The sequence below is a fragment of the Asterias amurensis genome, chromosome 8 (genome assembly GCF_032118995.1).
Source record: "Asterias amurensis chromosome 8, ASM3211899v1".
NCBI lineage: Eukaryota > Metazoa > Echinodermata > Asteroidea > Forcipulatida > Asteriidae > Asterias > Asterias amurensis.
The window spans coordinates 22727680-22738904 of NC_092655.1; the positions used below are offsets into that span (position 1 = coordinate 22727680).

The 11225-nt window shown below is 36.2% G+C and overlaps 1 protein-coding gene across 1 annotated transcript; it reads left to right on the forward strand.

The window, feature by feature from the left end:
• The first annotated feature begins 4630 nt into the window (after positions 1-4630).
• Positions 4631-10878, forward strand: LOC139940968 (uncharacterized). Its single transcript, XM_071937375.1, has 4 exons — positions 4631-4759; positions 7379-7490; positions 7787-7954; positions 9240-10878. Exons 2-4 carry the CDS (start codon positions 7400-7402, stop codon positions 9422-9424), a joined length of 444 nt encoding a protein of 147 aa, XP_071793476.1. The 5' UTR covers positions 4631-4759; positions 7379-7399; the 3' UTR covers positions 9425-10878.
• The last annotated feature ends 347 nt before the right edge of the window (positions 10879-11225 follow it).

Sequence of the window (11225 nt, forward strand, 5' to 3'; positions counted from 1 at the left end):
CCATGAATTTGATTTCGAGACCTCAGATTTAGAATTTGAGGTATCGAAATCAAGCATCTGAAAGCACACAACTTCGTGAGATAAGGGTGGTTTTTTCCTTTCATAGTTATCTCGCGAATCCGACGACCAATCAAGCTCAAATTTTCACAGGTTTGTTATTTTATGCAAATGTTGAAACACACCAAGTGAGAAAACTGGTCTTTGACAATTACCAATAGTGTTGATTGTCTTTAAGTGCTCCGAGTCAGGTTGCAAAATAAAAAGCATGGGTAAAGTATTTAGTAGACAAGTATCAAATTTTTAAAGAAAATTAGATCGTTAAACTACAAAAGTAATGAAAGTTTTGGCAACAGCTTTTACCACGTCTCCTGACCAAACAGATAATCCACTTTCGGTCACTGTGTGTTACATTATTTAAAACTGTACAAAATCACAATAACGATCCATAAGACAGACTTACCAAAAATAACCAAGGCCAGTCTTTTTCAAACAATTCTTTTCCCCATTTCATTCTTGCTGTTCCTTCGTCATTAGACTTGAATAAGTGCAACTCCCATTCGACCCTTCTGCCTAAAACAAAAATGATATTAAATGTTTCAATAGAGGGCGTTAACATGAATAGAAAACGTTGAAAAATACCGCATGCTGAGATGAACTTAGACAAAAAGGCACTAGCTAACAAAAGAACCAAGAAACAAAATAAACAGGAGGCGCGCCAAACTGCTACGCCCTTCAAATCCCCACTTTAATTGATTTGTCAGTATCTAGATATTATTAACGTAAACCCCCTTTTTTAAAGCAAAATATACCTTTATTCGATTTTTGTAATCCTATATAAATGTAGTAGATGTACGATAGTAAATTTCCTTTTCAAAAGGTGGTAGTGTTTTCGAGATATCGCCGTCTTTGTAAATCTGGAACGACCAATGTCCAATCCGAGAGAAAACTCCCAAGAGGAATACACAATCTGAGAAGGGTTACATCTCTAACGCTTCTCAGATTCAAGTTTGGCAGATAAAAACTAACTTTTTTTTTTACATAAACACATTACTTCAAAGTGAAATGATTCTCAAAATGCTATGACTATCGAAAGATGCTGTAGGTTTCTATCTAAAAGTGTGTAGTGTCATTGATTTTAAGAGTGGCTATACGTGTCATTCCCTGTAAAATCCAGCGGTGAGTGTCCTTTCTGGTTAAAATGCCCCTGTGTGGTGCGCATTATCAGGACAAGCTTTTTCATCAGGTTCAGAGTGTTTGTTTTGCATTTCTAAACGATGTATTTTATCAAGTGTATTGTTAGCATGTCCATGTAGTGTCTTGGTTCATTTAAAGGCACTGTACACGTTTAGTAATTGTCAAAGACTATGTGTCCATGTGGTGGATACATTAAACATATTCATCATAACAGATCTGGTGAACGTTTGGACTCAATTTGTCATCGAAGTTGCAAGAGAATATTGAACGAAAATACACTCTTGCTGCACAATTCTGTGTTATGTGTGCTTTCAGTTGCATTATAAACGAATTTAGGACCTGTAATAGGTTTGAGAGAAAAATTACATCTTTATTAAAAACTACGTTACTTTTTAATAAAGGGATCTGGTTCTCACAATGATCCACAGCCCTTCTTTGCTGGTTCAAGTTCGTTTATATGCTAATTTTGTTTAATAGTAATTACCAATAGTGTACAGTGCCTTGAAGACAATGGAAATATTAAAATTATGTTAGCTTTTGCTGACATCAGCTCCCACTGCTCGGTTAGTTTTCGGCAAAACCACCACCCAAGCTGTCGAGTGACACCCTAAAGGTCTCTTCATTGTCATAATGAGAACAACTCGCCGCATGTACATGCACATGAATAAGCTTTTTGTTACATGCAAGGATACCCGGTAGACTATAGTTGACTGTTTCATGTCTGAAAAAAACCTTTTAAGGCAGTGGACACTATTGGTAATTGTCAGAGACTAGTCTTCACAGTTGGTGTATCTTAACATGCATATAAAATAACGAACCTGTGAAAAATTGAGCTTAATCGGTCATCGAACTTGCGAGATGTGAATGAAAGAAAAAACACCCTTGTCACATGAAGGTGTGTCACTGTGTGCGTTTAGATGGTTGATTTCGAGACCTCAAGTTCTAAATCTGAGGTCTCGAAATCAAATTCGTGGAAAATTACTTCTTTCTCAAAAACTATGGTACTTCAGAGGGAGCCGTTTCTCACAATGTTTTATACCATCAATCTCTCCCTATTACTCAACACCAAGTAAGGTTTTATGCTAACAATTATTTTGAGTAATTACCAATAGTGTCCACTGCCTTTAAAGTTTTTATAAGATTGGGTGAACTCATGAAACTCAAACAACGAGTTTTACTATGGAAATTCATGTTCTGACTTTACAGTTAAAACAATACTGTCATTATACAAGGAATGGTTCATTTCAAAATGCACACATCAAACCAAAAACATCAAAATGATTTCACTTCTTTCCAAGTGCCTCGAAAACTTGACTTGCTTTTTTTATTTATTTTTAAGACAGGTTGGTGGTACCGTGTTGTATTGAAATTAGGCCGAAGTATGGATTGTATTGAGACCATTGGATGATCCTTCAAGATTAAAGCCGTTCATGCAGCAATGCTAAAGACAGAAAGTCAACAAGATATGGTTTGCGGTAGCACCATGTGTAAATCTATTTTGAGTATAGTGGTGGTTTTTAAGAAGAACCGTTGGTGGACAACTCAACGTTTTGATCAGTATGTTCTGATTACTTTTGGGATTAGCATAAAAGCAATGGTGGCTGCACGGATGTGTATCATTATACAAATCAGATGTGAACAGCAAAACCCATCATATATAAAAGTTTTGAATAAAACCAACTTATCGGGAATATAATGTAAAACCCACACAACCTTTGGTTTTTGGAACCGTTCGAATGTTACAATCATATATAAATAGAATATAGACCTACACAAGTAAAACTAACTCAAGAAAATTTCATTTCAAAATCTGGACTCGTTTTTTGAGATAGGAAGAATAATCCATATAATAGGAATTCTGTAAAATCTGAGAAGCATTACCGCGGTAACCGTTCCTTATATTCAAATGTTGGGGGATAAAAAGTGATACATTATTGATGTCAGGACACTTGGTATACCTTTGACACTTCGTACCTTCTCACAAAACACTTCGTACCTCGTACTAATTCACATTGCCAAAATATAATTAACTGGACCCGTTGTGACTGGACTTGAGTTCAAGGGTTTATTTTTTTCAAAGTATTCTCTCAGAATTCATTGTACTTTCCAAAGATGCTGTACTTCTTACCATATAAGTTGGATTGTCATTACTTTTTAGAGTCATTACCAAAAGTATACGGACCCAGACACCATTGGTAAGTATCAAACACCAGTCTTCTCACTTGGTGTATCTCAACATATGAATAAAATAACAAACCTGTGTAAATTTGAGCTCAATTGGTCGTCGAAGTTGCGAGATAATCATGAAAGAAAAAACACATTGTCACACGAAGTTGTGTGCTTTCAGACGCTTGATTTCGAGACCTCAAATTCTAAATCTGAGGTCTCGAAATCAAATTCGTCGAAAATTACTTCTTTCTCGAAAACTACATTTCTTTAGAGGGAGCCGTTTCTCACAATGTTTATACTATCAACCTCTCCCCATTACTCGTTACCAAGTGAGGTTATGATGCTAACAATTATTTTGAGTAATTACCAATAGTGTCCACTGCCTTTAAGGAGACCAGTGGCAAAAAATACGGCAGCAGAAACCCACGTAATGTTTATGATTATTCTTGACCTGAAAATCATACTAAAATAATGGTGTCTGATGAAATAATAAACACACACAAACACAAAACAATAAACCAAAGTAGTTTGTGTCGTTCAAGGTCACAATACTCTCTGTTGCTTTCCCATGTGTGTCAGCGTAAAAGGTGTGAGGAAATCTTTTGTAAAGTTTACTGTAAATGTAAGGTCAAGAAATAACTACGGTTTTTTTTGTGACGCCATATTCATGTAAAACCATAGATAAAGGACTAAAACAAAACTTACAGGGGGTTGAAATTGTTACACTTTTGGTCCATGAAAATAACAAAATTGTAAGCCAAAGATAATTTTGGTTTTAGCTTTTTTATTGACAAGGACACACGAGAGAAATAAGGTAATCAACTTACACATACACGATTATTGATTTGTTATAATAATAAATTCCATATTAACATCGCCCTCATAAATAAACAAAACATTACATAACAACCTCTATGGGTTGTTTCGATCTATATAATAGAACAATATTCATTTTGAAAACATGAACAGGATGCTATGTCTTTCTTGAATCGGAAAAGAAAATAGCCGTAGACTGATGCATTCAACGGCTGTTTCATGCAGGGGCAAGGAAAACCAGGACGACCCTAATACCCCGAACCTCGAGTTAAAGCTCTTGGTGTCGAACAACAGTACAAAAGATTTGGAAAATGACTGGTCCGCGATTGTTGTTCGTGGGTACGGTATGCAAGGACAAACACAAATACAATAGAAGTGAGTCTGAATAAGTATTGACGAGGTTTCTTGTTATTCAAATTCGGGTCAGGGTGTGGGCGAAGGAACACTGGGTGATTTTACCACGGTTTTGATTTGGCATTCACTGCTGTATACTTTTCCACCTGGTACGGTAGTCTACTTGCAGACACACAGAGCCAGCTGACGTAGCAATTTGAAGACCTTCGTCTCGACTTGACTGTTGGTATGTATGGCTTTATTTTCTCATCAATAGATAACGTGTTTTTGGAATGTTGAATCTCACTGCTACTAACTTCACGCTTTCTAGTCTATAAATGTATCATTTAACCACTAATGGTTTTGGTTTTTAACAAAATAGTGAAAGGAATAGCAGTCGGATTCGGTATCCGACCAAGTGTCACTAATGAACATACTTTTTGATGATCTGTCACTCTTTTGATTTGAATTCGTTCTATATTTGTTAGTATCAATTTCAATATATAAGAACGTCCACTGCATTGTTTTATGTGACCATTCATGTATTTATCCTTCTCGATCTCAATAAAGAATTCGTCAATAAACACACCACCAAGTTTCAGCAAAGTTGGTGTTCATGTTTCGTGTGGTCTTAACTACAAACCGATTTGCTTTGCATTTGTACATGGCCATGATGCCAATGTCTATATATTTTAACTCTGTTAATAAATACAGCAACCGAAAAAGAGTGAATTTTAATTGGGTCTGCCAATGCTAGTTTTTGTAAAGTTCGATCGTGAAAGAATGCCGTATCCGGTAATCTGACTTAATCTGGTCTCCATCATTTTGGTCAAACGATATCCTTGACCTTCTACCTGTCCACGATTTTGAGCACTCTGAACTATTACAAAGAAATTCCGTTCCAAAGAGTTGAAATCATGAACAAAGGGGTCATGATGGGTACATGGTGGTCCTTATTTCATACCAAAAATTCGCTCGATTTAAAAATGCTGACTTTGGAATTCACAGTCAGTGAGTATTCAGAATTTACATTGAAAGTATTTATATATGTACCTTTTACCAGTTTTTGTTTCAAGTTTAGGGTAATTCCAAGAGTAGCGAGAGTTGCCCTCCACCCCAATGGGTTTAGTATACAAAAGTACCGATAATAATATTAAAGAAATCCTCAATTTAAATACCATTAAATTTGCAAGTTTTGTGTACAACCAGCAGTAGACTATATTATGACTGTTCAGAGACACATATTTTATTCAGTTACATTAACTAAAATCATGAATACTATTTTGTTAGCAGGCCTTTGTTGTTTCGTACTTCTTGTAAAAACAAGTAACCAATTCTTTCCCCTGCACACCCCGCCCCCTCCTAAACCTTTCCTCACCTTATTCAGACATGTGCAAATTGCGCCGCAACCCGAAATATGTTACAAACTGAAACTCAAAATTATGAATTTAATTGTGAAGTTCTACCAACGGATTTAGTACAAATTCAACAAGTATCCGAACTATTTCATATTCTTTTGTAAAGTTATGTTTAACAATAAGAACGAGAGCAAGCAACCTTACTTGTACCATGGAGCATTATTGGTCCATGCTTGTACATGCTATTCGAACGATTGAACGGCAACGAATGGACAGTTTTTTGCACGCGCATCCACATTGGTGATGACCTGGGCGTTTCCCAACCCCTGGGTTTGAGGGGATTACGTAACAACAGCTTCTTGAAGAAAGGATGCTTTCTTGACGCATGCGTTGGTAGTAGTATAGACTGGGCTGCAAGGTGTGTAGCCCAATATAAATACAAAGCACAACGTGGACGTTTACAATGTGTAAAGAAAGCACTGCCATTGTACCCGTGGCGTCACCCAGACATTTTCAATTGGGGTGCAAGCCGGAGCAAAAGCCATAATTAGGAGTGAGGGGATATTTAATGTATCGAATCATTCATTTGAACTTTCTCGATAGCATTGCGCAAACCCTGATTGAACAAGGGTGAACACTCAATTGTTTTCGGGAGTATCCAGTTTCATGATTTCGTTGTTTGTTGTCAACTGCCATGAGTATATTGAAACGATCATAATTCTATCGGGTCAATTATTCTTTGTTTAACTCCAAATTAAACGACATCAAATTATGTCCGCTTTTTTTCAAAAAAACCTTTACTGTAATGCAAAACTCAATGGTGTTATTTACATTGTAACAATATACATATGTCAAAAGTCTTACTATAACATTAAAAATGTGTTTTTTGCAAATGATTTGCCTTAAAGGCAGTGGACACTATTGGTAATTGTCAAAGAATAGCCTTCACAGTTGGTGTATCTTAACATATGCATAAAATAACTAACATGTGAAAATTTGAGCTCAATCGGTCATCGAAGTTGCGAGATAATAATGAAAGAAAAAAACACCCTTGTCACACGAAGTTGTGTGCGTTTGGATGGTTGATTTCGAGACCTCAAGTTCTAAACTTGAGGTCTCGAAACCAAATTCGTGGTAAAGTACTTATTTCTCGAAAACTATGGCACTTCAGACGGAGCCGTTTCTCACATTGTTTTATACCGTCAACCTCTCCCCATTACTCGTCACCAAGAAAGGTTTTATGCTAATAATTATTTTGAGTAATTACCAATAGTGTCCACTGCCTTTAAAGGGCGTTATTTTTTATATTAAAAACGATAATATATTGTGAATGGCGATAGTCAATGCTTTTAAGGAAAACAAAATCTTATTTTATTGTCTTATTATTCATCTTCTTGAGGGCCTACTTGGTTCATGGTCCTTCGTAATTATGTTTTGTGTGTCTTGGTCAAATAAATCATAACAATAATTATAACTAAAACATTTCGTAATGTTCTGTACCTACACAGACTACTAATTAATCTACAAAGATGGAGATGTCCCGGATGTTGCTGATCTGCGCCATGTTGGTTGTCTGTGTATACGCAGGGCAGAAGAAAGGCATGTCGGTAAAGAACAATGGTAAGTTTGAAGACAAATATTTGCAGTTTGAGGCTAATTTCATTGTTTTTTGTATGTTTCGAGAAATAAGTAATTTCCACTAAAATATTTGAATTTGATTTTGAGACCTCAGAATTTGATTTTGAGGTCTCGAAATCAAGCATCTGAAAGCATACAATTTCGTGTGACAAGGGTGTTTTTTCTTCTATTGTTATCTCGCAACTTTGACGACCACTACAGTACCTTAAATCATTATCCAGAAGTGTTACATCTACACTTTAGTTATATCTAACAAAATATGTCTTGTTCATCAACAGATTTGTGCGAAAAATACACCGAAACTTCTGACTATGCGTCTTGCGGGGTACAGGACGATAATGGCAACGAACTGTGCTATCTCAACACAAAGGACCACGTCAAGTGCGACAGCGTAAAAGACTGCCCAAACTTTGCCGATGAGAAGGGTTGCAAAAAGGAGCATGAGGGTAAGTGAATTATTCATAACGATTACAACTCTTGAAGGAAAATTACTGAATTGTTTTTTTGCTAGAAAACAGTTGCTGGCAGTGTAAGCGATTCATGCAATCCACCATATACATAGGCCTATAATGGCAAACCTGTAAAAGTTTGAGATCGAGCGGCCATCGAGAAAATATAGAAAGCCGATAAGCTATTTTGCTTGACATCGATGCAAACAAAAATGAATACAAGTAAAACGAACACTGAGCAATAAACATCAAAATCGAAATTATATTATTTTTTTCTCATCGAATGGCATTTCAGACATTAATATTTTAAGGGATGTTTTCTTCTATCATCATCATTAGACCGTGCAGGTTTTTATGTAAATAATATGTGATCTTCACGGTTTTTATCTTTTACCAATTTTATCTGCTTGGTTTGGTATTCTTATACAATCAAGAGATAAAACGATTATTTATTTATTTAAAATCTTAAGACATACACAATGATTACAAGTTTACGGGGGCTGGTCAAGTCTTAAAGGGAAGGTACACGTTTGGTAATTACTCAAAACAAATATTATCTTAAAAACTTACTTGGTAATGAGTGATGGAGAGCTGTTGATAGTATAAACCATTGTGAGAAACGGCTCCCTCTGAAGTAGCACAAATTTTGAGAAAGAGGTAATTTATCACTCAAATAACAAAATACTTTTAGCTAGAAGTCTTTTATTCCTATCTGAAAGCACACAAATTCGTTCGACAAGGGTGTTTTTTCTTTCATCATTTTCTCGCAACTTCGATGACCAATTGAGCCCAAATTGGAAAAACGAAAAAATATAATCATATAATTGTAAAAAGGAGATTGCACTTAAGGAGAATGTTCTCTTTGTCAATATAAAGAGAACATATAGAAGTCATGAATCTTATTTCTACTTTGTGTTTCCGAGTCTTTCATAGACCTTCCCAGTACGGGCACGTTAGGCGTGAAATGAGGTGCATGCTGGGCTAGCTAGCGATCAAACTTGATCTGTGGTAAATTCAATTTGCCGTCCATGCCACCAAGGGCAGTTTGTTGATCAACAATAAAAGATCTGCTCGATGTTAATTTTGGTCTTACCGTATACTGTAATCAGTACTAGCACGAACTCTGTGGAACAAATCACAGGCATATTTATCGAATGGTATTCGAACCCAACACCTTTGCAATTCTAGAGCAGCGTCTTATCAACTAGAGGCTAAATGATGTGTAAACAATTATACCCAGTTATTTTGTATAATCCTTTCTTCTGTTTTTTCTCCACACTAGATTACTGCGCCAGTGGCTTCAACGGCAAGGACTTGGAGGTTTTCCACTGTGCTGACTTCAGCACGGCTGATGGATTCCCGGAGAACGACTCGATGTGTATCTCCACGGAGCAGTTATGCGACGGTGAATTCGACTGCCCTCAACGCGACGATGAGGACCCAGCAAACTGCCCAAACAAAAAATAAATCCCTTTCCCCCCACTGTCGTCACATTAAAGGAACACGTTGCCTTGGATCAGACGAGTTGGTCTGTAAAAAGCGTTTGTAACCGTTTTTTATAAAATGCATATGGTTAGAAAGATGTTTTAAAAGTAGAATACAATGATCCACACAAACATGGTTTTCCTTTTACTTTGCGAACAAACACGGTCGGCCATTAATTTTATGTGAGTCAAATATTTGACCCGTGTTAGTTGACGAGGTCAAAGGAAAACCGTGCAACTTCCAGGCATGTTTGTGTGGATCATTGTATTCTACTTTTAAAACATCTTTCCAACTTTTTTTTTTTATGCATTTTAAAACAAACGGTTACAAACGCCTTTCAAAGACCAACTCGACGGATCCAAGGCAACTTTCTTTAAAGCCCGATACAAACTTCCTCCGAATGCTTTGAGCGAAGCGAAGTTTCTTGAGTCGCAAGAAGGAAAACAGCGCTGATTATTGCGTCACCAATCATCGCATCTCATTCGCAGGAAGTAGGAACCGGACTTAATCTTAATAGAGCTAAGTGACCGCCATTAGATTGAGTTAACATTAAGTGCAAACATGCAAAAGCCAAGAGCGCTATACCATCTCGAAATCATAAGTTCCTTCTACATCATCCAACTGGCGTAAAAGTACGTCAGTGATCTGCCTTTAAGCATTTATGTCTTTAGTATAATCATCTAAGACCTACTAAAAAAAAATCACTTTCGATACCAGACTATGTAATAAACTTTTCACTTCTTCCTTACTATAGATTTAACACTATTTATAACCTGTATTGTTCTTTTTCTAATGCAAAGTATAAATTGTAGTTTCTGAGTATTCGCCTAAATATATTTACAATTGTTCATCGATAATACAGATAGATATACAGTAAACTTACTGATTTAAACATCATGTTTGATACATGTAATGCTTACAATTATTCATAAACTAGATAGGCTTCATGTTAAAAGATCAGCTATGCATCTTAGACTATTTTATCAAATGTAGACTACTAGAGATCTTCACAGGATCTTACCAAGAAGATGTTTATTGAGGTTGTACGGCTATGTTCAGTCCTTAGCAAGTAGGCCTATCTGTTTTACAATGTTAAAGCATGGAAAGGTAACTCATTTGTGCTGGACTTATTTCTAATGAGATTATAGAATTAGCTGTGGTTGCAAACAAATTACCAGCAACCAAATTACCAACCAAATGGAACGACGGTATAAATGCAAAATGTACTTATTTCTATTAAAAATTTTCAATACCTCTCGAGTCTTTAGATCCATTTTGTGCGCCAATTCAATCCGATCTGTATAACTCAACTTTCGAATTTCGAAACGAACCGTTACTAACAACTGTGTTTAGAAAATTAGGCGTAAGGTCAAAAACTGTAAGGACAACCTTTCTGGTCCGAAGTGGTGAATAAATCATTGCTATTTTCTTTTGTACATCTCTGGTATCTTTGCAGTCATTTTCTGTGTGTGCTGTGAGGTTAGCTTTTACGTGTTTATGTACCCATGTAATGTACCTGGTTCGTGAATGTAATTAAAATTTATTCGTTTGTTTAGTTTGCGCTTCTGGAATCACAACGGGCAGAAATCATGCACTCACATTTCACTGTTCAACATTTAAAGACAGTGGACACAGTTGGTAATACTCAAAATAATTGTCGGCATAAAAACCAAGTTGGTAACAAGCAATGGTGAGCTGTTGATAGTATAAAACATTGTGAGAAACGGCTCCCTCTCAAGTAACGTAGTTTTCGAGAAATAATTAATTTTCCACAAATTTGATT

What these genes read in the sequence shown, in the direction of transcription:
- LOC139940968 (XM_071937375.1), top strand. Translation starts at nt 7,400, where the DNA reads ATGGAGATGTCCCGGATGTTGCTGATCTGCGCCATGTTGGTTGTCTGT. An exon ending in CATGTCGGTAAAGAACAATG is followed by an intron (nt 7,491 to 7,786) that starts GTAAGTTTGAAG and finishes GTTCATCAACAG; the next exon opens with ATTTGTGCGAAAAATACACC. An exon ending in TTGCAAAAAGGAGCATGAGG is followed by an intron (nt 7,955 to 9,239) that starts GTAAGTGAATTA and finishes TCTCCACACTAG; the next exon opens with ATTACTGCGCCAGTGGCTTC.